This window comes from Polyodon spathula, chromosome 50, assembly GCF_017654505.1.
Source record: "Polyodon spathula isolate WHYD16114869_AA chromosome 50, ASM1765450v1, whole genome shotgun sequence".
Taxonomy (NCBI): domain Eukaryota; kingdom Metazoa; phylum Chordata; class Actinopteri; order Acipenseriformes; family Polyodontidae; genus Polyodon; species Polyodon spathula.
Genome location: NC_054583.1, coordinates 1914608 through 1942184, shown reverse-complemented (window position 1 = coordinate 1942184; position 27577 = coordinate 1914608). Strand labels below are relative to the sequence as shown.

Below are 27577 nucleotides of genomic sequence, written 5' to 3'. Positions count from 1 at the left end.
CATTGTGAAAAGTGTTGAATTGAAATCCAGGGAAGTAATGTTAAAACTGTACAATGCATTAGTAAGACCTCATCTTGAATACTGTGTTCAGTTCTGGTCGCTACAAAAAGGATATTGCTGCTCTAGAAAGAGCGCAAAGAAGAGCGACCAGAATTATTCCGGGCTTAAAAGGCATGTCATATGCAGACAGGCTAAAAGAATTGAATCTATTCAGTCTTGAACAAAGAAGACTGGTGATCTGATTCAAGCATTCGAAAATCCTAAAAGGTATTGACAATGTCGACCCAGGGGGAATTTTATCGCCCTGAAAAAAGAAACAAGGACCAGGGGTCACAATTAGATTAGATAAAGGGGCATTCAGAACAGAAAATAGGAAGCACTTTTTTTACACAGAGAATCGTGAGGGTCTGGAACCAACTCCCCAGTAATGCTGTTGAAGCCGACACCCTGGGATCCTTCAAGAAGCTGCTTGATGAGATTCTGGAATCATCCCAAACATCTTCTTCAAATCGCTTTTAATTCTAGATCACTGAGATCAGAGTGAGGCTGTTGCTAAGCGACAGTTGCTAGGTCCCCTGTCTGCATTTTCCGATTGGACATTCCGAGCGGTTGGACCGAAGAACGTTAGAGACATTGGGGGAAACAAAGTGAAGCAAACAAAATATATTATTATTATTATTATTATTATTATTATTATTTGGTATTATTTGGTATTAATTTGTTAGTTGTTTTACTTATAGAAATGGCCATAGATCTTTCCGATTACTTCAAAACTTTTTATAGAGAGAACCTCCGGAATCTTCTGGTGTGAGTATGTTTATAATCTTCTTTCTGATAGGACTGATTTTCTTTGTTTCTTTTTGATTGATCTCAACAGCACTGATAAAAGGCATCAGGAATAACGCTGATGAAGGCACTAGAGCCCCAAACTAGAGCTGCTCTGCTTGACTCAGTTTAGTTTCAGTAATGCTGGTGAAGGCACTAGAGCCCCAAACTAGAGCTGCTCTGCTGGACTCAGTTTAGTTTCAGTAATGCTGGTGAAGGCACTAGAGCCCCAAACTAGACCTGCTCTGCTTTACTCATTTAGTTTCAGTAACGCTGATGAAGGCACTAGAGCCCCAAACTAGAGCTGCTCTGCTGGACTCAGTTTAGTTTCAGTAACGCTGATGAAGGCACTAGAGCCCCAAACTAGAGCTGCTCTGCTTGACTCAGTTTAGTTTCTTCTAGTTTTCCACCCTGTGCAGTGTTTCCACTCGACAAACTCGAGAAGAAACAGATTCTTCCAGTACCTCTCACGGGGAAGCATATCAGCGATGCACACTGAAGCCCATGCAGGCACTGAAAGCTGTGTGCCACACTGATATGGGTCCCCACAGCCAGTCTTTTTTTTCAGAAGCAATGCTCGAAGACTTATAAAGCCGGGCTGTCACATTGATCCTGGCGGGCTGTTAATGCATTCTAGATTTAACAGGTCAAATGAGATCATTTACCATTGCTTCAATTAAACAATGTAAGACATGGGGCTTGAAAGCCTAAGGGGAAAAGATTGACTTTGCCCCCACACACGTTTAAACGTTAAAGGTGAGTTTAGGAGCGATTTTAAGAGTTGTTGCTTCTCAGCGTTGAATTTAGGAGCACAGCCAGTTCTGCACAGAGCTGCACAGAGCTGAGCCACGGCAATCCATGCAGATTCTGCACGGCCCAGCGCAGCTTTGAAATGTTACTGCGGGAGGCTGGCTGCGGCTGTGAACCAAAGGGACGATTGCAAAGATCACAAGTCACCTGCTAATCATAATGCAGATAACCACTAAAACTACTGCTGCCACCTTGTTAGCGGAGGCGAACAACATTTTAGCATTATACAGTGAAGCCGTGAACAGCTAACGCTATATTAAATAAATAAATCATTAAAAAAAAAGGCATAATGCACTAATGTTTATCTGTTACATTAAACTGGCTGTTGATAATCCGCACAAGTGTAAATATATCACTTTGGAAATGTGTGCTGAGCTGAGGGTTTCTCCAAAAGCAGAAAGACAGCAGCCGAGAGCAGCCAAACCACTATGAAATTTGATATCAGTTCACAAGGAGACCTCCCTCTCGGGCACTTTGCTTAAGCCTGCTTGACGCAGGAGAAGCGCGTTTGCGGTTTTAAAGTTGCGCTGCAGTGATACATCCTGATCCACTGGGGGGTGCTGTGCGGTTTCAGGAAGGTCCCGGCCAGGGAGGGAGACCTGACTGCCCAGTCTACTCGCCTGCTGGAGAAGAGGAGGGAGGTGGCGCATGTGCACCAAGCAATGGAGTCCCAGAGAGAGGTGAGAGCAACTGGACCCACGATGGCTCAAAAGGGTGTAAATTTCAAAGGGGGGGGGGGGGGGGGGGGGGGGGGGAGCTGTCCTCCCCTCACCTTTACAACCGGGTGATCAATGGTGCTTAGCTTCCGCGCTTCCTGGGTGTTTTAAAAAGCTGTTTGGCTTAGCGATTCGCAGCCCTTCATTAAGCACGATTTTATCCCTGGAGCCAGTTTCGTGGAGATCAGTGACTGTGCGACACACGTCCACATACTTTGACGCCGGTAACCAGCCGGTAGAACCGAGGCCGAGGGCATAAGAAAATGTGCGTCGCGGGTGGGGCACAATCTCGGCGTTACCGCGGTCAAAGTTGCGAAACACCGACAGAAACGGGTCGTCCCGCAAACTCGACTGGGACCCGAGACGACGCTCCCTCCTCCCCTCCTCGACTAGCTCTTCCTCCGGGCCTACTTTCGCATGGACGTGTCCAAAGCTGGTGAAGGACTTCCACTCTCGCTCCCGCCCTCCCCCCCTTCCCTCGACCTCCCTCTCCTTCCCCCTCCTCCTCCCCTCCTTCCCCCCTCACCCTCTCCTTCCCTCCCCCTGGGGAGTGGGAGAGGAAGTGGAGGAGGGGAGGGGTGGGGGAAGGGGGTGCAATGAAAGTGTATTTATCTGTCTCACTGTCCCTCTCTCTTACTCTCTCTGTCTGTCTCACTATCCCTCTCTCTGTCTGTCTCATTGTCCCTCTCTCTCTCTTTGTCGCTCTGACTGTTCCTCTCTCTCACTCTCTCTGTCTGTCTCACTGTCCCTCCTTCTGTCTGTCTCACTGTCCCTCTCTCTGTCCCTCTCTGTGCCCGTCAGGAGAACGAGGTGAAGCGTCTCCGTGCCATGAAGAAAGCCGCGCAGGAGCGGGAGCTGACCAATCAGAAGGAGAGTGACCTGGCCGCCCTCCAGCAGGAAATGACATCGCTGAACCACGAGCGTGAGGTCCTGGAGAAGAGAGTGCTGCGACACGCCGTCTTCCTGCGCTACCTGGAGAGAGTCGTACAGGCATCCGAGCAGGTGTGAGAGAGAGAGAGAGAGAGAGGGGTACAGGCATCCGAGCAGGTGTGTGTGAGAGAGGGGTACAGGCATCCGAGCAGGTGTGTGTGAGAGAGGGGTACAGGCATCCGAGCAGGTGTGTGTGAGAGAGGGGTACAGGCATCCGAGCAGGTGTGTGTGAGAGAGGGGTACAGGCATCCGAGCAGGTGTGTGTGAGAGAGGGGTACAGGCATCCGAGCAGGTGTGTGTGAGAGAGAGGGGTACAGGCATCCGAGCAGGTGTGTGTGAGAGAGGGGTACAGGCATCCGAGCAGGTGTGAGAGAGTGTGAGAGAGGGGTACAGGCATCCGAGCAGGTGTGAGAGAGAGAGAGTTCCGCTCTGCCGTATCAGGCATCCCGAGCAGGGTGTTGTGCGGAGAGCTGGGTACACTCTCGCATCCCGAGCATGTCTCCCCATTAGAGAGGCTCGTCCCAGGCACTCTCTCTCTCCTCTGGAGAGAGGGCCCCAGGCATCCGTAGGCGCGTCAAAACCACTCCCAGGTCGATCTCGCTCCCCATGTCCCGTAGAGGCTCCTCCGGCATCCGTAGCATGTCTCTCTCTCTCCCATGAGAGCATCTCCGGATGCACAGAGGAGAGAGGAGAGAGAGAGAGAGGTGGGGAGAGAGGGGTACAGGCATCCGAGCAGGTGTGAGAGTGAGAGAGAGAGGGGTACAGGCATCCGAGCAGATGAGAGAGAGGAGTTGTCGTAGGCTCTCGCCCCCATGTCCGTAAAGGCTCGTCCACACTCACTTCTCCTCTCTCTCTCTCAATCCCCCATGTCCCAAGTTAGAGAGGGGTCCAACCTCATCCGAGCAACGTAGGTGAGAGACCCAGAGGAGTGTAGGGTAGGCTCGTCCCCAGCGTTGTTACCTCTCTCTAGTTTTGTACAGTCAGCAGTGAGCAGGTGTTGAGAGAGAGGGTTAGGTTTGGGGTTAGGGTTAGGGTTAGGGTTTGGTGTTGGGTTTGGGGTTGGGGTTTGGGGTTGGGGTTGGGGTTGGGGTTGGGGTTGGGGTTGGGGTTAGGGTTTGGGGTTAGGGGTTAGGGTTGGGGTTAGGTTTAGGGTTTGGGTTTGGGGTTGGGGTTTGGGTTTGGGGTTGGGGTTAGGGTTGGGGTTGGGGTTTGGGTTTGGGTTTGGGGTTGGGGTTAGGGTTGGGGTTGGGGTTGGGGTTGGGGTTGGGGTTGGGGTGTTGGGTTTGGGGTTGGGGTTGGGTTGGGGTTGGGGTTGGGGTTGGGGTTGGGGTTAGGGTTAGGGTTAGGGGTTGGGGTTGGGGTTTGGGGTTGGGGTTGGGGTTGGGGTTGGGGTTGGGGTTGGGGTTGGGGTTGGGGTTGGGGTTGGGGTTGGGGTTGGGGTTGGGGTTGGGGTTAGGGTTGGGGTTGGGGTTGGAGTTGGTGTTGGGTTTAGGGTTAGGGTTAGGTTGGGGTTGGGGTTGGGGTTGGGGTTAGGGTTAGGGGGTTGGGGTTGGGGTTGGAGTTGGGGTTGGGGTTAGGGTTGGGGTTGGGGTTGGGGTTGGAGTTGGTGTTGGGTTAGGGTTAGGGTTAGGGTTAGGGTTAGGGTTTAGGTTTAGGGTTAGGGTTAGGGTTAGGGTTAGGGTTTAGGGTTAGGGTTGAGGTTGGGGTTGAGTTTGGGGTTAGTTAGGTTACAGCAGCACGTTGCCCTTTGACCTGCGGCATATTGCTCACTGCTGCCCCCTTACTCTCAGTTCCAGGAGGTGCGTCAGGTGATGAGTCGCTATGACACCCTGGTTCTGACCCGCGAGGACTTGCTCAGAACCGCCCAGGAGAACCAGGAGAATATGGACCGAGCCCGGGCTCAGCTGGGCCGTTTCCTGGAGGAGAAAAACAACGTTGTTCTTCAGTATAATAACCAGCTGGCTCAGCTACAGAGCCGACTGGACCAGGCCCGGAGCGACGCCCTGCTCTGGGTAACACTGACACTAACGATCAATACTAACCTCTAATACTGACCAGAGATACTGACCTCTGATACTGATAACTGACATAACAAGCTCCCCCCTCTCCTCTCCTCCTGTCCTCTTCCTTCTCCTCTCCCCTCTCTCCCTCCCTCCTCTCCCTTCTCCTCTCCTCTCCTCTCCCCCTCCCTCCTCTCGCTTCTCCTATCCCCCTCCCTCCTCTCGCTTCTCCTCTCCTCTCTTCCCCCCCTCCCTCCCCTCTCTCAGGAGTCCCGCTGGACTCACATACAGAACACAGCTGCCAAGAAGACTCTGCTGCTGGGCACCATCAAGATGGCAACTCTGAACCTCTACCAGACCGTGTGCAAGAGACAGCGGGACGGAGGAGGCGACCCTGTCCCACTCGAGGACACCCCCAAACAGCTGGAGAAGGTGCGGGGCTCTTAGCAAATTCATTACCCCCTCTCCCCTGTCCTACAACCTCATTACCACTCTCTCCTCCCTCTTCCCTCCCTCTCTCTCTCTCTCTTCTCTCCTCTCCTCTTTTTCTCTTTCTTCTCTCCTCTCTTCTCTTCCTCTCCCCCCTCCCACCTCTCTCCTCTCCTCACTCTTCTTTCTCTTCTCTCCTCTTCCCTCTCCCACCTCCCCCCTCTCTTCTCTCCTCTCTCTCCTCTGCCTCTCCCTCTCCTCTCCTTCTCTCTTCTCTCCTCTCCCCTTGTTTTGATTGTGAGTCTGACACAGTAGAGAGCGCACAGGAGTGAAACACAAGCCCTCAATTTAATTATGGGGAGCCCTCTTCCCAAGAGACAAGAAAAGGGGTCTTGATACCAGGAGGTTTCAAATTCCGGCTCAGCCACTGACTCGCTGTGTGTGTGTGTGTGTGTGTGTGTTGTGTGTGTGTGTGTGTGTGTGTGTGTGTGTGTGTGTGTGTGTGTGACCCTGAGCGAGTCGCTCACCTCCTTGTGCTCAGTCCTTCGGACGAGACACAAAACAAACGAGGTCCTATTGGAAGAGACTCTGCAGCAGCAGCAGCATTTGTTGATGAAGCAGAGTTCACCCTCCTAGTCTCTGCGAATCGCTTTGGATAACAGCTTCTGCAAAATGACTTATTATTATTATTATTATTATTAATACCCCCCCAATGTTTTTTGTTCCAGATTCAAAAAGTAATTTTGGACATGGCCACCATCTCGGAGGAAGTGACAAAACAAGAAGCTGCCGCAGCAAGCAAGAGTGGCCCCGCGCTCCCTGCTCTCTAGCCACCAGAGCTCTGCCGCCCCCTTGTGGAAGCCGACCGGGACTGCAGCTGCACGAATCCGGTGCCACAAACACAACAGATATTTACATTGCCAAGAAAATGTTTTGTTTTTTTGTTCTTGTTTTTTTTTGTTTTGTTTTGTTTTGTTTTTTTTTGTTTTTTTTTGTAGAAAGTAGCCCTAGCAATTATATGTTTAAAATCCGTCGTTTATTTGTTTATTTGTTTATTTATTTATAAAAAAAGAATGGAGAATGAGACGTCAGTTGCAAAGTCCTTACACGGTTTTGTTTGTCTGTGCAGCTGCGAAAAAGACAGGGACGCCGGGAAATTGAGTCTTTCTCGTTTCACCTCACTGCGCAAGCGCAGCTGCGAAAAAAGACAGGGACGCCGGGAAATTGAGTCTTTCTCGTTTCACCTCACTGCGCAAGCGCAGCTGCGAAAAAAGACAGGGACGCCGGGAAATTGAGTCTTTCTCGTTTCACCTCACTGCGCAAGCGCAGCTGCGAAAAAAGACAGGGACGCCGGGAAATGAAGTCTTTCTTTCTCACTTTCACTACTATTGTATCCGACCCCCGACAGGAGAAGGGAAACCAATTATATGTTTTAACTGAAAGCGAGCTTATTTTTAACACGCAGGACTCTGCATCAAAGCGAACAGCTTGTGTAAGAAAATATACCGAATATAAGTTTGATTAAAAAAAAAAACTACAAGCCCCAGTACAGCGCATCTGACGTCACATAACAAAGGCGTACGGAAGCTCTGGAGGGACAAATCAACATTCCTGCCAACATTAATGGAAATACTAATGCATCCCAAACAGTGTCGCAAACACGAAAACAGTTTCGAGCTTTTTTTTTTTTTTTTTTTTTTTTTTTTTTTTTAAATAAGTTGCGCCTCTAATCTAATTACATTATCATTTAACCCGCGACTCCCTAAGATTTCCCCCGCCCGCGGCTGTGCTTTTGAAAGTAGCCCAAAAAACCGCGGGAAAAAAAACCCGCGGGCGAGAGAGAGAGAGAGAGAGAGCGAACACCACGCGCGCCGGCCGTTATTTTTTTTTTGATTTATTTATTTATGCGCCGGCCGGCAAATAAAACTAAAAACTAAAACATACATAAATAACATAAAAAATTTCCGCGCGCCAGGCCACGGCACGTCCGTGCTGGTATTATTACCATAATGCTACAAGAATACGAAGGGGGAGGGTTTCTTGTCGACGGAAAGAAAAAGAGAGCTGTAAAGGAATCGGGGCGGGCCCCGCCCCCCGAGTCGTGTCACCACATTTCACAAGGGTCCCCATTAAAAATTATAATAATTATTATTATTCATATTATAATAATAATATAATAAATATTATAATACAATAGCCTGAAGGGAAATTCCCTTTACCATTTGAAATATTAAACCAATCCGGTCAGTTTTTTTTTTTTTTTTTTTTTTTTTTTTTTTTTTTGTGTGTGTTTTTTTTTTTCAAAAAGGTCCCGTATTAGGAACTTTTATTATATCTAAATAAAATATTTTGATTTATTAATTTATTATTAATTATTAATTTATTCCACCCCTATTTGGGAGACAACCCCCCCCAAGCCCCCCCCCCCCCCCCCCCCCCCCTAGCCCCCCCATAGCGACAATATTATCGCTGTGTCGAAATGTTGATTTTTCTTTTTTTTCTTTTGAATTTATTTATTATTTAAAAAATTTGACAACAAAACCAAGAACCTAAACGGGTAAAAAAACAGGGCCTGGAAAAGCTTTTTTGTCCCGGTCCTTTTCACATCTTCCGGTGTTGTTGTACTCATTCACAAAGTAAAGTTAAATATATTATATAATAATATAATAATAATAATATAATAATATAATAATAATATTAATACTACCATTTCCAAACTGTCAACTTTAACACTTAAAAGCAATCGATAGAGGAAACAAAAAAGGGGGTTTCGTTCAATTTATTATACGTTTATATTTGTTGTTTTCTCTTGGTGGGGGGGTGGGACGATTTTAAACACGAAATATTTCTCAATATAAATAAATAAGAAATAAATTTAAATGAATTAAATTAGGCAAGCCTGGGGACTTCATATTGCTTTTCAGTACAACCCGGAGAGGAGGGGAGAGAAATGAGGCGACGGGTCTCGACTGCTAAAAAATTAAGAGAGATTTAATTAAATTAAAAGGGATATTATTATTATTTTTTCTGCGGCTCGATTGGGATAAAGGAAAAAAAGACAGAAAAAGAAAATAAAGAAATTATTCTCCTTTCCGATTGGGAATGTAAATACATCTCGGTGGGGGGGGGGGGAGAAAAAAAAAAGTAAACTTTAATTTATACAAAATATCAGATTATAAACCCGACCTGAAAGGCTGTGCTTAAACAAAACACAAAACTTATATTAATATATATATATATATAATGCCAGCTAAGCCTTCGTGTCGTGTTGACCCGGGTATAAATCGTGATGAATAATAACAATAAATAAAATAAATTGCTGTTTTTTTTTTCTATCAAACTTCGTGACAGAACCCAAGACCTTATTGTGAAACGTGTCTTTAAACGGATAAATAAATAAATAAATCCATAAATAAATAAATAAACAAAAACAAAAAAAAAAAAAACCACACACACACCCGAAGGAAGAAAACACAGTGAAACGGGATGTTGTGTTTTGAGGGGAGTTTAACACGCCGGGATTAAAAGACTGCTCAGCTTTTATTTATTTTTGTATTTTTTTTTCCCCCCCTCCCCCTCCCCAAGGATACAAAACAAGACCCCTCATTTTTATTTATTTATTTATTTATTTTTTTTATTGGGGTGTCTCAGAACTTGGGGGGGGAAAACAAAAAAAGTGTTTTTTTTTTTTTTTTTCCACGATCACGATGGAAGGCCCCTGTCGAAGCAGCGGCTCTCGCCAAGGCAGGAGATCCCGGTCTCAGCGCGACCGGGAGCGGCGGAGGAGAAGACCAGCCCAGCTCGGGGGAAACCGGGCCTGCTCCCCGTCCTCGGGTTCGGAGCTGGGCGAAGCCCCGGGACCGGGAGGCGGGGGGGACACGGGACCCGCACCCTGCAACAATAGACCGAGACCGCCGCGCCGGAGGAAGAAAGAGTCGGTGTCCTGCCAAGAGGATCTGATAGACGGCTTCGCCATCGCCAGCTTCGTCTCCCTGGAAGCGCTGGAGGTGAGACGAGACTCGCTTTTGTCACGAAAATGTACTTTATTTTTTGTTTTTGTGTACGTGTGTTGTTGTTGTTGTTGTTGTTGTTGTTGTTTGTTGTGCCTCTAGATTTGTGTGTTTGGGAGATCGTGGTCAGTCAAACTGTAAACGAAACCATTTCGAAAAAAGTTGGCCAAATGTTTTGTTTTTATTTTATTTTAAAAACAAGAAACAAAATAAAACAAATGTTTTGTGGCACCTATGCTATCGCAGCATCTAAATATAATTTACTTATCTCTCTGTTTCTGTCTCTCTCTGTGTGAAAATGTAGTTTTGTTTTCCCCACTGGGGGAAGATTGTATACAGCGTTTTAATATGAAAGTAAGGCTTCAAAAAAAAAAAAAAAAAAAAAAAAAAACGAATCTCTTTTAAAATAAATCCCTGTTAACTATTTTTTTTTTTTTTTTTTTTTTTTTTTTAATTTGTATTCCAGATCGTTTATTTTTGAAGATGGCCTTTTTCTGTTTTGGCTTAGTGAAGTAATAATAATAATAACAATAATAATAATAATAATTATTATTTACTTTTCACTATTTGCTCCACACCCCCACACTGTAGATTCACTCTCCCTGTGCAGTACATATTGGGGACCCCACATCCTGACACCCTCAGACACGCAGTGGTTGATTGCATTAATTGTGAGGACTGAGTTCAGGGCTAGTGTGACTTTCTAACTCTTTACAGCAATTTGGAGTCAGCCTCCTATTGCACAGCAGTGTCGTCCAGTCCAGGTTTTGCTACCAGCTTGATCAGCCCCCAGTGTAGCCAACAAGCTCAGGTGTGTCTGATTATTAAACTCCTAGTGAAACCAGGACTGGATCGCACTGCTGTGCAGCGGGAGTCTGATTATTAAACTCCTAGTGAAAGCAGGACTGGATCACACTGCTGTGCAACGGAAGTCTGGTTCCCATCCCTGTGATGATAACCAGCATTATTATTACAGGGGTGGGAATCAGACTCCCGCTGCACAGCAGTGTCACCCAGTCCTGGTTTCACTAGGAGTTTAATAATCAGACACACCTGAGCTTGTTAGCTAGACACACTGGGGGCTGATCAAGCTGGCAGTAAAACCTGGACTGGGTGACACTGCTGTGCAACAGGAGTCTGATTCCCATCCCTGTAGTACAGTAGTTCATGTTAGATTTCGAAATGTCACATTTTCGTGAAGTACATTTAAACTCCTAAGCGGCGGTGTGGAATTCAGTATGTTAACAAGGGAACATTATTCAGCAGCTTTCACTGGACTCTATGAAGCTGAGGGAGTTCATTCTATATAGAGGGGGTGCAATTCAATATGTTAACAAGGGAACATTATTCAGCAGCTTTCACTGGACTCTATGAAGCTGAGGGAGTTCATTCTATATAGAGGGGGTGCAATTCAATATGTTAACAAGGGAACATTATTCAGCAGCTTTCACTGGACTCTATGAAGCTGAGGGAGTTCATTCTATATAGAGGGGGTGCAATTCAATATGATAACAAGGGAACATTATTCAGCAGCTTTCACTGGACTCTATGAAGCTGACAGTTCATTCTATATAGAGGGGGTGCAATTGCAATATGCATAACAAGGGAGCCGTAGTCCTAGCCAACGCAAAATCCTTTGGCTATATCTGGTATATACACAGGTTTTATTAATTGTTGTGTATTCGGGAATATCTCTTAATGTCTCTCTCCTCCCCCTCTCCTCCTTGTTCTCGTTCCTCCCAGAAGGACGCAGCTCTGAAACCTCCAGATCGAGCCCGCGTTTGGGAACGCCTCAGCGGGAAAAGAAAGCGCCCGGAAGAGAGAGGGCTGGCCTCGGAGCTGGAGGAGAGGAGAGAGGGGGAGAGAGCTCAGTGGGAGAGGGAGAGAGCCTACGGAATGGGAGAGCTTGGCAGAAGAGCGAAGAGGAGGAGGAAGAGGAGGAGAAGGAGGAGGAGAAGAGGAGAGGTACAATTCCAAATCCGGGGGATGGGAATCAGACTCCTGTTGCACAGCAGTGTGATCCAGTCCAGGTTTCACTGCAGCTTGATGAGCCCTGAGTGTGTCTAATTAACAATAGAGGGGTGTCTGATTATTAAACTCATAGTGAAAGCAGGACTGGATCACACTGCTGTGCAGCGAGAGTTTGATTCCCATCTATGAAGCTGAGGGAGTTCATTCTAAACAAGAGTATTATTATTATTAATATTATATTATTATTATTATTATTATTATTCAGCAGCTTTCACTGGACTCTATGAAGCTGAGGGAGTTATTATTATATATTATTATTATTATTCAATATGTTAACAAGGGAACATTATTCAGCAGCTTATCCACTGGACTCTATGAAGCTAGAGGGAGTTCACTCTATCATCAACAACGCTGCTGCTGCTGCAGAGTCTCTTCCAATAGGACCTCATTTGTTTGACGTCTCGTCCGAAGGACGGAGCCCAAGGAGGTGAAGTGACTCGTCTCTTTGGATAGAAGCATCTGCTAAAATGACTAAATTTTACTGCTACTGAAAATCAATTCCTGGTTAAAAAAAAAAAATAAAATGAACTAAACGTAATGTCTTTCTCTTGCTTTTTAACAGTGCGACACGGAGAGTGACTCTGATGACAGGGTAAGAGTGTAGTCGCCTGTGTTCGTTTTCCCGTGTCTGGTGTCTTCTCAACCCTTCTAGGACACGTGTGGTCACACACTAGTGTCACTACCTGTTGTGTCACACTGATGTGTGGTGTGGTCCACACAGACACATCTGAGACCTACCATTCCGGTGGTGTGTGTTTTGTCTGTGTGTCTCTCGGGCTGTAATGTATGATCTGGCTGGCTTAATGTCTCTCTCCTCCCCCTCTCCTCCTTGTGTCTCGTTCCTCCCTGTGGATGCTGGCTCTGCTGTGTGTCTAGCCTGTGTTTGTGTTTGTCTGTGTGTCTCTCTGGCTGTGTATGTCTGGCTGGCTGTGTGTTGTGTGTTTGTCTGTGTGTCTCTCTGGCTGTGTGTCTCTGTGTTTGTGTGTGTGTGTATCTCTGTGTGTCTGTCTGTCTCTGTGTCTGTGTGTGTCTGTGTGTCTCTCTGGCCTGTCTGGCTGGCTGTGTGTCTCTGTGTTTGTGTTTGTCTGTGTGTCTCTCTGGCTGTGTATGTCTGGCTGGCTGTGTGTCTCTGTGTTTGTGTGTGTCTCTCTGGCTGTGTGTGTCTGGCTGGCTGTGTGTCTCTGTGTTTGTGTTTGTCTGTGTGTCTCTCTGGCTGTGTATGTCTGGCTGGCTGTGTGTCTCTGTGTTTGTGTTTGTCTGTGTGTCTCTCTGGGCTGTGTATGTCTGGCTGTGTGTGTGTGTCTGTGTGTTGTGTGTCTCTGTCTGTGTGTCTGGCTGGCTGTGTGTCTCTGTGTTTGTGTTTGTCTGTGTGTCTCTCTGGCTGTGTATGTCTGGCTGGCTGTGTGTCTCTGTGTTTGTGTGTGTCTGTGTGTCTCTCTGGCTGTGTGTGTCTGGCTGGCTGTGTGTCTCTGTGTTTGTGTGTGTCTGTGTGTCTCTCTGGCTGTGTGTGTCTGTGTTTGGCTGTGTGTCTCTGTGTTTGTGTTTGTCTGTGTGTCTCTCTGGCTGTGTATGTCTGGCTGGCTGTGTGTCTCTGTGTTTGTGTTTGTCTGTGTGTCTCTCTGGCTGTGTATGTCTCTGGCTGTGTGTCTCTGTGTTTGTGTTTGTCTCTGTGTCTCTCTGGCTGTGTATGTCTGGCTGGCTGTGTGTCTCTGTGTTTGTGTTTGTCTGTGTGTCTCTCTGGCTGTGTATGTCTGGCTGGCTGTGTGTCTCTGTGTTTGTGTTTGTCTGTGTGTCTCTCTGGCTGTGTATGTCTGGCTGGCTGTGTGTCTCTGTGTTTGTGTGTGTCTGTGTGTCTCTCTGGCTGTGTGTCTCTCTGGCTGTGTGTTTGTCTGTGTGTAAGAGTGGAAGGGTATTGTCTTGTGTCTGGCTCTCTGGCTGTGTGTGTCTGCTGGCTGTGTGTCTCTGTGTTTGTGTTTGTCTGGTGTCTCTCTCGAGGCTGTGTACTCTGTGTTGTCTGTGTGTCTCTATGTGCTGGCTGTGTGTCTCTGTTTTGTGTGTGTCTCTCTGCTGTGTGTCTCTGTGCTGTGTGTGTCTGCTGCTGTGTGTCTCTTTGTGTGTGTGTGTCTGTGTGTCTCTCTCTGTGTGTGTCTGGCTGGTGTGTGTCTCTGTGTGTGTGTGTCTGGCTGTGTGTGTCTCTGTGTTTGTGTGTGTCTCTCTGGCTGTGTGTGTCTGTGTTTGTGTGTGTCTGTGTGTCTCTGTGTTTGTGCTGTGTGTGTCTGGCTGGCTGTGTGTCTCTGTGTTTGTGTTTGTCTGTGTGTCTCTCTGGCTGTGTATGTCTGGCTGGCTGTGTGTCTCTGTGTTTGTGTTTGTCTGTGTGTCTCTCTGGCTGTGTATGTCTGGCTGGCTGTGTGTCTCTGTGTTTGTGTGTGTCTGTGTGTCTCTCTGGCTGTGTGTGTCTGTGTGTGTGTCTCTGTGTTTGTGTGTGTCTGTGTGTCTCTCTGGCTGTGTGTCTCTGTGTTTGTGTGTGTCTCTCTGGCTGTGTGTGTCTGGCTGGCTGTGTGTCTCTGTGTTTGTGTGTGTCTGTGTGTCTCTCTGGCTGCATGTGTGTCTGTGTGTGTCTGGCTGGCTGTGTGTCTCTGTGTTTGTGTGTGTCTCTCTGGCTGTGTGTGTCTGGCTGTGTCTCTGTGTGTGTTTGTCTGTGTGTCTCTCTGTGTGTGTGTCTGTGTGTGTCTGTGTGTCTGTCTGTGCTGTTTGTGTCTCTGTGTTTGTGTTTGTCTGTGTGTCTCTCTGGCTGTGTATGTCTGGCTGGCTGTGTGTCTCTCTCTGTGTTTGTGTTCTGGCTGGCTGTGTGTCTCTGTGTTTGTGTTTGTCTGTGTGTCTCTCTGGCTGTGTATGTCTGGCTGGCTGTGTGTCTCTGTGTTTGTGTGTGTCTGTGTGTCTCTCTGCTGGCTGTGTGTCTCTGTGTTTGTGTGTGTCTGTGTGTCTCTGGCTGGCGATTTACAATGCACAAGTTTTTTTTTACTGTGTCGTTCCCTTCTCTCTCTTAGGGGTGTGATGCTAATTTCGATCAGCCCTTCACAGTCTCCACAAGTACAAGTAAGGGTGTTCATATCCTCTTGTCCATCTCCAGCCACAGCTGCGTACAAATGCTTTGCATCCCCTTGAATTTCAGGATTGAGAAAAATTTATATATATATATATATATATACATATATATATATATATATATATAGATATATATATATATATATATATGTATATATATGTATAATTATATTATATATATATATAGATATATATATATATATATATATATATATATATATATAGTAATATTATATATATATATGAGTGGAATATGTGTTTACGGTTTCTACACTTAATGAGATCGCAAAATAGATCTTTCATTTAACAAGACATTATTCAGCAGCTTCATTGGAAAAACTACTTAATGAGATCGCAAAACGTATCGGAAGATACATTTTGAAATGTCACATTTTTCAGTCAAAGCGTTGTTCAATATGTTAACAAGGGAACATTATTCAGCAGCTTTCACTGGACTCTATGAAGCTGAGGGAGTTCATTCTATATAGAGGGGGTGCAATTCAATATGTTAACAAGGGAACATTATTCAGCAGCTTTCACTGGACTCTATGAAGCTGAGTGAGTTCATTCTATATAGATGGTGTGCAATTCAATATGTTAACAAGGGAACGTTATTCAGCAGCTTTCACTGGACTCTATGAAGCTGAGTGAGTTCATTCTATATAGAGAGGGATGCTAAATGTTTTCCAGAGCTGCACACAAACCTGGAGAAATGTTTTTATTTTAAAAAAAAATGTGTCTGCAGTTCCAGAATCCGCGGTGAACCACGCTCCTCGCCTCTCCGTGACCTCCAGAATATCTGGCATCCAACGCAGCCAGGAGAGGAACCAGGAACCAGACAGCGTCCCCTACCTGCCGACGGAGCCCCCCAACCTGCTCCCGGGCCGGCGACTGCACCCCGCTTCCCCCTCGCTGCCCAAAGAGGCGCGGAGAGGAGACAAGCCCTCCCCCTTCTGCAGCTACCACGCCCACCTCCCTGCCAGGACCACCCTGAACCCCCGGTCGAACCCGAGTCCGGGGAGCCGCTTCGCCCCACAGCCCAAGCCCCAGGCAGTGTACGGGGCAGGTCCCGGGTTCAACAGGTCAGTAGAGTTGGGTTAATTCCAGATGATGTTTCTCTGTACTTGTTGATTGTGCTTCGGATACCACACCTTGAAAGTAAAGCGATGCGAGCGATTTCAACTAAATGTGTTTCCTTCTTTTATGCGAAGGTCAAGGTTATAACAGTAGAAAACACTAGAGGAGGCTTTGAGAAATTGTTGATATATATCTATATATATGTCCATCTCTCCCTCTCTCTCTCTCCACAGCCGCTGCAGCACTCCATCAAAGACCCCCACCTCTTCCTCCTCCTCTTCCAGCCAGCTCTCTCTCCACCGGCCCTCCACCCCTTCCGGCCTGGCACTGTCACTCAACCCCCCCTTCTCAGGGGGTCTCCGGCCCCCCTCTCGTCCAGGGGGGAGACCCTTCACCCCCTCGCCCGGCCTGCCCCCCCCTCCCCCCTTGCTGCAGACGGGCCCCGTGGCAGGGACTGCCTCTGTGTTCTCAGGTAAGCAGGCTCACCTCACGGAGGCACTGCAGTGTGTGGAGGTGGGGAGCTCAGAGTTAGGGCTGTTTGATTTCTCATTCCCAGAGCGCTCTGTAGCTCAGGGTTAGGGTTGTTTGATTTCTCATCCCCAGAGCGCTCTGTAGCTCAGGGTTGGGCTGTTTGATTTCTCATCCCCAGAGCGCTCTGTAGCTCAGAACTGGGGAGCTGCACTATTTGGGGGTCGATGCAAAATCCTCATGAACGCTTGAACACTTTTTTGTGTGCGAGTGGAGACACAGCAAGACAGGCAGAGCTAGCTAGCCTGATGGACAGAGAGATATGGACACACGCAGACAGAGAGCTAGCTAGCCTGACAGACTGATATACACACACACACACACACACACACATATATGAGAGATATGGATACACGCAGACAGAGAGCTAGACAGATAGACACATACACACACTGACAGACGGATACAGATGGATAGACAGCTAGAGGTGTATCTAGATCTCATCTCTCTCTCTCTTTCTTTCTTTGGTTTTCCAGAACAGGACCTGATCCGACAGGAGCTAAACTCCCGTTTCCTCACCTCCCAGTCGCGGGGAGGGGGCGGGGCAGAGCGGGTGGGGGGCGGAGCCGGGAGCGAGGGGAGGGGCCCATCAGCCGCCGCCGCTGCCCCCACTGGGTCTGGGACGGCCTCCGGCCCGGCCAGCATCGGCCCGTTGGCGTTCCAGTTTCACCAGCATAACCACCAACACACGCACACGCACCAGCACTATACCCCCTTCCTGCCTCCCAGTGCTGCTGCCACCGCTGTGGTACCAAACACCCCCGCCGCCCCCATGGTACGCGCCAGCCCCAGTGTATTGCTGCTCTATGCTCGGGACATACCAGCTCAAAACGGGGTGGGGCGGGAGTCAATGTAAAGTCCTCATGAACACTGTCTGTTTGAATAGACAGCTGACAGGGTTAGACAAACTGCTGCAGACATTGTAGCGAACACCCACAGCCTCCCCTGTGGTACATGCCAACCCCAGCGTAATGCTGTGCGTTCCGGGTGTACCAGCTGAAAAAAAAAAGGGGGGGTAAATTATCTTTTTTTTTATTTGAATGAGTTTTTAGTGTTATTATTGTTACTTTTTTTTCTATCATAGACTTTTTTCTTTTATTTTGAGAGGCTCTAAAAGAAAGCAATTGGATGAATGCAAATGGAATTGAAATGTGTTTCCAGTAATCTAGTTTTGTGTGCAGAATATATATATGATTTTTATATAGTGCCTTTCATAGTAGACCACCATCACAAAGCGCTTTACAAGAGACTAGGGCGTGTGAGCTGTGCATCAGCTGCAGAGTCACTTACAACAACGCCTCACCCAAACCCTCGCCCCTGTTCCTCTGCAGCGTGCGAACCTGTATTGTGAGCTCGTTAGTCCACAGTGTCGACTCTGACCGTTGATTACAACACGACGTTACAAACCAGTTTCTTTAACCACTGGACCACACAGCCCTCTGTTGTTAATCATAATGATAGTGATAGTAACAGTTGTCTTGTCTGATGGGGTAAGGTGCTCATTGCTTCTGTACTTTTTGGTTTTGTTTAGTTCGAGAAGTATCCTGGGAAAATGGAGGGGCTCTACCGACACAGTGTGAGTGAAATCTTGTGTGGTTTCTTTTCTGTTTTTTTTTGTTTGTTTTCTAAAGCGAAAAAGGATACACTGTGATACCAAGAAATCTCTCTCTCTGTCTCCTCTCTGTCTCTCCTCCCTCTCTTCCTCTTAATCTTCACACCACTCTGTCTCCTCTCACCCTGTCTTCTCTCTGTCTGCCTCTCTCCTCTCTCTGTCTCCTCTCTCCCTGTCTCCTTCTCTCGTCCCTCCCTCTGTCTCTCTCTCCTCCCTGTGTTCTTCACTGTCTCTGAATAAAGCTTGTGTTAAATAAGAAGTCTATATGAAACTGCCCTTTTGTATTATATGGGACAGTACTGTAATTGCAGTTCTGTCCTTGATCAGAGTCTAGCAAGGTTACGTCACAAATTGAGTAAAATGCTGTACTTGGAGGAGAAAATCTGCCTCCCATAGATATGTTTGAAGTTCTGAGAATTCATAGCCATTATTATTATTATTATTATTAATTAATATCTGGTTTTTTATTTTATATTTATTTTGTAATACTTGTTAAAGGCAATGAGTTTCTGCATACACCTGGTATTGATACAGTCAACCAGCTAATGTCTGTCTCTTTGTCTCTGTCTCTCCCTGTGCGTCTCTGTCTCTGTGTGTGTTGTTGCAGTTCTACCCAACCTATCCTCCTTCAGTCTCTGGCCTCCCTCCAGTGCTGCCACCTGCTGGAACCTTCAGCTCACTACAGGGAGCTTTTCAACCAAAGGTAAGCATTCACAAGGATTGGCGACAGGGCTGGAAACAAGACACCTGCTTCACAGCTACTGATCACCTAGCAAAAACTGTGATCCATTTCGGCAGTGTGATCCATTCCAGCAGTGTGATCCAGTCCTGGTTTCACTAGGAGTTTAATAATCGGGCACACCTGAGCTTGTTAGCTAGACACACTGGGGGCTGATCAAGCTGGTAGTAAAACCTGGACTGGATCACACTGCTGTGCAATAGGAGTCTGATTCCCAGCCCTGCAATAATAATGCTGGTTATCATCACTGGGATGGGAATAAGACTCCCGCTGCACAGCAGTGTGATCCAGTTCTGGTTTCACTAGGAGTTTAATAATCAGACTCCCGCTGCACAGCAGTGTGATCCAGCCCTGGTTTCACGAGGAGTTTAATAATCAGACACACCTGAGCTTCACCCCATTCACACTTAGTCAGCCTTGGGCCACAGAGATAACACGGACATAAAGGAGACAGCTGCTTCTGCAGCCAGCGCTCAAAGAACATAACAGACATCTGCAGAGCTTTGAGATGTTATAGTAATAAAATAATGACTCTGATCGCATTATTGAGGAGTTTGGTGATAAAACGAGTGATCAGGAGAGGATTTATCAGTGTGCGCGTCTATAAAGAGGTATGGGAAAAATACAGCGAGCGAGGGTTGGGGCTGGAGATGAGATGAGTTCACACAGGCAGATCAGCCGGCCCCGAGGCGACATTGGTAGTAAAACCTGGACTGGGCGACACTGCTGTGCAACAGGAGTCTGAAGACCGGGCGAGGGGCGGCAGGCGTCGATCGGGCTGATTCCACCCTTCAGAGTGAATTAAGCAGCAGCTGCTAGGGGTTTGCGTGGGTCGCTGTTCTCCGCAGAGTCTGAAGAAAAAGCAGCGATCGTCACAAACCCGAGCAGCTGTTTCTTTTTTTTTTTTATATATATATATATTGCTGATAAGAGTGCGAAAGGATTTGAAATACCTGCTTGTGTTTATCCTTCAAGTACTTTTTGTTTTTAAAAGCCGGTCGGTCCTTGCCCCGCCTCTCTCTCTTTCAGACAACCAATCCGGACATAGCAGCGAGATTGGGGGCAGTGCCTCACCCCTTGCAGGCGAAAGATCCGCGCGTGAGTAATCAAATAAGACTTTTTTCTTTCGTGTTTTATTATTTGTGTTGTGTGTGTTTTTTTTTTTTTTTTTTTTAATCTCAATTTAGTTTTGGGACCCGTTGCTTTTCCAATTTCGAGTTCTTGTTATCGTTTTAAAAAAAAAAAAAAAAAAAAAAAAAAACAATAAAACTCTAAAAAGGCTCCCGCGGGGCATCGCTGGCGAGCGCAGGCTCCCGCGGGGCATCGCTGGCGAGCGCAGGCTCCCGCGGGGCATCGCTGGCGAGCGCAGGCTCCCGCGGGGCATCGCTGGCGAGCGCAGGCTCCCGCGGGGCATCGCTGCCAGGGTGTCCTCGGCTCACCAGCGCCCCCCTGTGGTCCGGCCGGGCGCCTGCGGGCTTGAAGCTGTCCTCCGACGCTGTAGCTCTGAGTTGGCTGCACGGCGAGTCTGTGGTTTATTTTAGATATGAATATAAATATAATCAGCCAATTTTAAAATCGGTTTTTAAAGGTTGTGATTTTTTTTTTTTTGAGTGTTTAATTTTAAAGTTTTTTTGAACCCATGTTTTGTTTCCATTCCCAGCTCACAGATCCATTCAGGGCTGCGTTACGAGTGAGTAGTGTAAGTGTTATTATTATTATTAATATTATTATTACAATTTGTCCTGCCTATTTTTCCTTATTTTTTAAATAAATCTTTTATGTTTGTATATTCCATGTTACACAGAGATTAGATATAGATAGATAGATAGATAGATAGATAGATAGATAGATAGAGATAAGATAATTTGATGGAGAGATAGATTGACAGAGAGAGATGGATAAAGATAGATTGACAGGGAGAGAGAGCTAGATTGATAGAGAGAGAGATTGATTGACAGAGAGATAGTGACAGAAAGAGATAAAGATAGATTGTCAGGGAGAGATAGATTGAAAGAGAGAGAGATTGATAGTGACAGAGAGAGAGATTGATTGACAGAGAGAGATAGATAAAGATAGATTGACAGGGAGATAGATTGAAAGAGAGAGAGATTGATAGTGACAGAGAGAGAGATTGATAGATTGACAGAGAGATAGATAAAGATAGATTGACAGGGAGAGATAGATTGAAAGAGAGATTGATAGATTGACAGAGAGAGAGAGATAGATTGACAGAAAGAGATAAAGGTAGATTGACAGGGAGAGATAGATAGATTGACAGAGATAGAGATTGATATTGACAGAGAGAGAGATTGATAGATTGACAGAGAGATGGATAGATTGACAGAGATAGATATAGATAGATAGGTGGATAGATATAAAAAATGTACAGCTCTGGCCAAAAATTGTGCATCACCTAGAATTTTAGGATTGAGACATAATATATAAAATCTCTCTCTCTCTTTCTCGATCTCTCTCTCCCTCTCTCAGAAACCTGGGAAGTGGTGTGCAATGCACGTAAGAGTTGCATGGATGATTCTGCGGGATCAGGAGAAAGTGAAGGTACCATTTAAAACTTGGGGTTCTGGGGGTCTGTAATCTTGACTCTGCCGAATGTAACTGTTCAATATGTGGTTAATTGATATCTATGCGCTGCTCTGCCCCCCTCCCCCCCCCCCCCCCCCCCCGACTCTCTCACACTCTCTTATCTCTCTCTCCACTTCTCTCTCCTCTCTTTCCCTGTCTACCTCTTTTTCACTCTTTCTCCTCCTCTATTCACCCTCTACCCCCACTCCACTCTCTCCTCTATTCATTCCCCTCTCTACTCTCCATTTCTCTCCCCCTCCTTTCTCTCTCTCCCCCTTCTCTCCTCTCTCTCTCCATTCCTTCTCTTCTCACTCTCCCCACTTGTCTCTCTCTCACTCCTCTCTCTTCTCTCTCGCTCTCCTCACTTCTCTCTCTTCTCTTCTCTCCCCACTTCACTCTTCTCTCTCTCCTCTCTCTCACTCTCCTCTCTCCTTTCTTCTCCCTCTCCACACCTCTCTCCCTCTCTCTTCCCCCTCTCTCCTCTCTCTCTCCTCTCTCTCCCCCCCTCCTCGCAGCACATGCAGGCCGATCCTCACAAGCCTGATTTCCCCAATGACCTCATCACCCGCGTCCCAGGCTCCGGTTCCATGGGCCCCCTCTCCGGAGCTCACGATCTCTCCCGCCCCTCCTCCCTGTTCTCTGCCAGCGGTGAGTGCAGGATCCAGACACGGGGAAAACATTGATTCAGAAAATACAGACAATTAAAAGGAACTGAAATTGGAGTTGAAAAACAGGGATTGGCACTTGACCCTCCTCTCCTTTCTTTCTTACTCTGTTTCTGTTTTTTTCTTACTCTCTCTGTCTCTTTCTCGCTCTCTCTTTCTTTGTTTCTTTCTCTTCTTACTCTCTGTTTTGACCTGTTTTTGTTTCTCCTTTCTCCTGGTTTTAGGGGCGGTCCATCCTGGCTCCTCCCCCTTCGCCCCGCCCACTGGACCCCCTAACCCTTTCTTAACCCCGCCCTCGCACCTAGGTAAGCAAACGTCCGGACCCCGGTGTAACTCACATTTGTACCCCCAGGGAAACGAATGTCTGTTGATCTACCCCACATGCATGTTTGTTTTCCAAAACCAGTAATTCAATATGTTAACAAGGGAACATTATTCAGCAGCTTTCACTGGACTCTATGAAGCTGAGGGAGTTCATTCTATATAGAGGGGGTGCAATTCAATATGTTAACAAGGGAACATTATTCAGCAGCTTTCATTGGACTCTATGAAGCTGAGTGAGTTCATTCTATATAGAGGGGGTGGAATTCAATATGTTAACAAGGGAACATTATTCAGCAGCTTTCACTGGACTCTATGAAGCTGAGGGAGTTCATTCTATATAGAGGGGGTGCAATTCAATATGTTAACAAGGGAACATTATTCAGCAGCTTTCACTGGACTCTATGAAGCTGAGAGAGTTCATTCTATATAGAGGGGGTGCAATTCAATATGTTAACAAGGGAACATTATTCAGCAGCTTTCACTGGACTCTATGAAGCTGAGGGAGTTCATTCTATATAGAGGGGGTGCAATTCAATATGATAACAAGGGAACATTATTCAGCAGCTTTCACTGGACTCTATGAAGCTGAGGGAGTTCATTCTATATAGAGGGGGTGCAATTCAATATGTTAACAAGGGAACATTATTCAGCAGCTTTCACTGGACTCTATGAAGCTGAGGGAGTTCATTCTATATAGAGGGGGTGCAATTCAATATGTTAACAAGGGAACATTATTCAGCAGCTTTCACTGGACTCTATGAAGCTGAGGGAGTTCATTCTATATAGAGGGGGTGCAATTCAATATGTTAACAAGGGAACATTATTCAGCAGCTTTCACTGGACTCTATGAAGCTGAGGGAGTTCATTCTATATAGAGGGGGTGCAATTCAATATGTTAACAAGGGAACATTATTCAGCAGCTTTCACTGGACTCTATGAAGCTGAGGGAGTTCATTCTATATAGAGGGGGTGCAATTCAATATGTTAACAAGGGAACATTATTCAGCAGCTTTCACTGGACTCTATGAAGCTGAGGGAGTTCATTCTATATAGAGGGGGTGCAATTCAATATGTTAACAAGGGAACATTATTCAGTAGCTTTCACTGGACTCTATGAAGCTGAGGGAGTTCATTCTATATAGAGGGGGTGGGGATGCAAACCTTCTGACCAGAGGTGTACAGTTCTGGAGTGGTTTGTTTGGGGAGGGGTACTGGTACTAATTTGGCCCCTCCTGGTGTTTCAGATCATTACAGACGCAGCCCCTCCTACACCCCCCTGGGACCCCTCGGCAATGCCGCCTTTGGTGGGATCAGGAGCCCCAGTATCGGTGAGCAGTAGCCACTGTTTCCATCATGTTTTCAAATTTAAGGACAAACACAAATTATGTGTCCGACACCCCCAACCCGAGCACATTCGTGTAGCAGTAAGACCAAATCTGTTCTGTGTTTACTGTGGACTGTGAGGGGGAGCGGCCGCAGAGCTGCAAAGCGGGCTCAGGCCGAATTCTGCGAGACTGGAAACCCCCCCCCCCCCCCCCCCCCCCCCCCCCCCACCCCCCACTCCTGGTAGGTATCGAGATCCCTTTTCTTCAAACCGCTGGACCGACCAGAGAGTCTCCTTAGTTTTATGTGATTGTTTGTAGCTGTACATAAGAGTTCTTCTTAACTCCGTCCAGCATTGTGGGGTGCCACGGTCTCTGAAAGGCGCTATATATGTATAAAAATGTAATTTGCTTTGTATTTGTCTTTCGCAGCTCCCAGCTTGCTCTTCGCTCACAAGGAGAGCCCTGGAGGGGCGCAGGGTTTCACCAACCCCCAGGACCCCTATAACAGGCTGCACCGCGCACCCCCCTCCTTCCCCACCGCCCCCGCCTGGCCCAGAGGGGGTGACAGAGAGCAAGGGGCCAACAGCAGCAGCAGTAGCTCTCTCGACCGGGAGAGAGAGAGGGAGCGAGAGAGGGAGAAAAGGGTGATCAAGGATGAGAAAGAGAGGTGAGGAGGAGGAGGAGGAAGGAAGAGATGCTCTTTGGTATAAAAATAATTTGGAGACTAATGATATTCAGGGCTGGGAATCAGACTCCCGCTGCACAGCAGTGTGATCCAGTCCTGGTTTCACTAGGAGTTTAATAATCAGACACACCTGAGCTTGTTAGCTAGACACACTGGGGGCTGATCAAGCTGGTAATAAAACCTGGACTGGATCACACTGCTGTGCTAAAAACAGCCCTGAGTAACGCCAAAGGAAGATGCTAGTTTTAAAACCGTTCTACACCTCTGGCCAATCATTTAGCATTCCGATGAAAGCTGCTGAATAATGTTCCCTTGTTAACATATTGAATTGCACCCCCTCTATATAGAATGAACTCCCTCAGCTTCATAGAGTCCAGTGAAAGCTGCTGAATAATGTTCCCTTGTTAACATATTGAATTGCACCCCCTCTATATAGAATGAACTCCCTCAGCTTCATAGAGTCCAGTGAAAGCTGCTGAATAATGTTCCCTTGTTAACATATTGAATTGCACCCCCTCTATATAGAATGAACTCCCTCAGCTTCATAGAGTCCAGTGAAAGCTGCTGAATAATGTTCCCTTGTTAACATATTGAATTGCACCCCCTCTATATAGAATGAACTCCCTCAGCTTCATAGAGTCCAGTGAAAGCTGCTGAATAATGTTCCCTCGTTAACATATTGAATCCCAGTTACTTGACGAAAAAAGATTGAAAAATGTGGCATTTCGAAATCTATCATGAAATTCTTACTGTGCTACTATTATGACTTCCAGCAGACTTTTTTTTTGGCGATGTCATTTTGTAGTTTCTTTGATTACAGGATGTTAAATAAAATGTCTAAATTATGTTCATATATTTCTTTTTTTATTCATTTATTTTTTAAATTGTTTCGAGCCTAAAATTTGTAAATGATGTATAACTGTTTGGCTCATCTCTTTCTCCTTTCTCGCTTGCTCTTTCTCTCTCTCTGTCTATCTGTCTCTCTCTCTGCCCCCCCCCCCCTCTCTAATCGGGAAATCTTGGTTAAAAAATCCTTTTTTTTTTTTTTTTTTTTGCCCCCCCCCAGGCACGGGGCTTACAGCCGTCACCCTGTCCGGATGTCTCCTGTCACCCCAAACCAAAAGTGCGCCCCCCCCACCTCCACACCCCCCTCCAGCTCCGCGCCATCCCACAGCAACGGGCACTCTCTCACCGGCGAGGAAAAGAGACGAGGGGGACGAAACTCGAGAGAGCACAGCCAGGACAGAGACAAAGAGAGGGGACAGCTTTCTGTCCTGTCCTCGCACCGAGACAGAGACGGACCGAAATTCCTGTCCAACGATGTGGCCCCGAGAGACAACGGTTCTTTTTCGGAGCAGCACAGAATCAGAGAGCATCAGGCTGTGGCCAGCCATCAAAATAACGACAGCAACAGCTGTGGCCACCTTTCCTCATCCTCTCCGCACAGACCGTTGCGGGGCGACCCGTCCGCAGGGAGTTCAGGGCGAGTGGTCCCTGCGTCTTCCTCAAATCCTTCTTCTACTGCTCCTCCTTCCCTGTCAAACTCGCTCCCGGACAAGGACAGTTGTGGGAGAGAGGGCGGGAACAAAAAGTCTAGCACCGTCACTCCTCTGTCTTCGTCGTCTACTCCCACCGCTGTGAATTCGGTCAGAGAGAATGGGCGGGCTTCGACTGGAGAGAAGCAGAGGGAGAGCCAGGAGAGAGATCTCGATCGCAAGCCCAGCCCGGAACAACTCCTGACCCCCAGGAAATCCGAAAGCTGTCCCACCAGCTCAACAACCCCTCCTCCCTCCCTTCTCCCCGTCCCGCTTGTCAAAGTCAAACAGGAACGCAAAGAGGAGCCCTCTGAGCCTATCCCAATCCCCACCCCTCCCAGAGTGGGGGTGGGCGGACGAGGGCTCCCACTCCACGCTGGGGGGAGAGGAAGCTGGCGGGGCCGTCGACTCCCCCTGAGGAGCCGAGGGTGGTCCTCGACGTGGGATCGGAAGTAGGCGATCGGTTGGTTCCCGGTCAAGACCGGGGTTCGGGCTAGCCAAGGGACCGTCGGTGGTACCGCGAGTTTAAGTCCGCTGCCACCGAAGTGTAGTGGGTGAGTCGACGGCGGGGAAGGGGGGGGGGCCCCCCCCCCCCCTCCTCCCTCCTCCTCCTCCTCCTCCTCTCCTCCCCTCGCACCCCCTCGGCTCCCTCTCCGTCCTGGATAGGACCAGGGCACTTGGGGCTGCCTATCTCGGGGGGCAGGTCCCAGCTCACCCGCCCAGCCATCACCACTCCCCAGCCTCCTTCTGGAACCTGCAGGAAGCTTTTCAGCTTCAGCAGCAGCAACTGGCCCACCAGAGGCGGGAGATGGCTTTAGCCGACCCCCAGATCGCGCGCTTCTTCGCTGCCCAGCACAGGTTTTATGAGCAGGAGAGGGCGGGGTACGTCCGAGAGGAATTTGGCGGGCACCCCCTGAGGTCCCACAGGGTGTGGGGGTGGTGGTGGTGGGGGACGAGGGGGGTGTGGTGGTGCTGTGCTCGCCCGTGACGGCGACGGAACGAACGAGAGGGCTCTCCCGGGTCTAAGACGACTCTCCTGAAGCTCTCTTTTAAATGTCTTACCGGCGAAACGTTTGCGGGGTGGTGGTGGGGGGTGGGGGTGGTGGTGGGGAGGACCTGGCTGCTCCCCAACTGACAGCCGCTTCCCTGTTCAGCAGGCTGTGTCCCGAGACTCTGTACAGCCCCCATCATGCCCACCAGAACAACGGGCTCCTTTCCAAGACCCCCTCCTCTATCGTCGGCCCGCCCCCGCCTCTCATCCCCTCGGGGGCCGGCGCGGGGCCCTCCAGGAGCGGCACGGGCTCCCCGCGAGACCCCAGCAGGATGGACCAGGCTGGGATATACAACAGAGACTCCAGATAAGGAAAAGGGGCCAGCAGGCAGGGCTAGCTTAAATATTACAGAATAAATTCGAGGATTTACGACTTTATTTTTTCTGTACAAGCGTGAAGTTATACTATCACCACTGTTGCTTGACTGTGTCACCGAATTTCTTACTGTGTGTTTCGGCTAATAATCAATTCAGTTATTTATTATTATTATTATTATTATTATTATTAATCAGGGATTTTGTTTTCTGGTCTGATTTTGTATTTAACATGTCCTGTTTTATATAAATTAAATGAAGAAATGTAATTTGAACTGGAAA

General features: G+C 47.6%; 2 protein-coding genes across 2 annotated transcripts; both read left to right on the top strand.

Moving 5' to 3' along the window:
• Positions 1–742: 742 nt before the first annotated feature.
• LOC121306810 (coiled-coil domain-containing protein 42-like) lies at positions 743–7336 on the top strand. Its single transcript, XM_041238738.1, has 6 exons — positions 743–807; positions 2210–2315; positions 3153–3353; positions 5072–5293; positions 5549–5713; positions 6439–7336. The coding sequence occupies exons 1-6, from the start codon at positions 743–745 to the stop codon at positions 6538–6540; spliced, it is 861 nt and encodes a 286-aa protein (XP_041094672.1). The 3' UTR covers positions 6541–7336.
• Positions 7337–8446: 1110 nt separating this feature from the next.
• Positions 8447–27291, top strand: fbrs (fibrosin). Its single transcript, XM_041238737.1, has 19 exons — positions 8447–9717; positions 11464–11685; positions 12314–12343; positions 14799–14847; positions 15602–15938; positions 16167–16405; positions 16938–17236; positions 17993–18037; positions 18681–18776; positions 19842–19910; positions 20473–20511; positions 21300–21371; positions 21911–22043; positions 22285–22365; positions 23629–23712; positions 24139–24376; positions 25461–26277; positions 26537–26859; positions 27087–27291. The coding sequence occupies exons 1-19, from the start codon at positions 9418–9420 to the stop codon at positions 27289–27291; spliced, it is 3678 nt and encodes a 1225-aa protein (XP_041094671.1). The 5' UTR covers positions 8447–9417.
• The last annotated feature ends 286 nt before the right edge of the window (positions 27292–27577 follow it).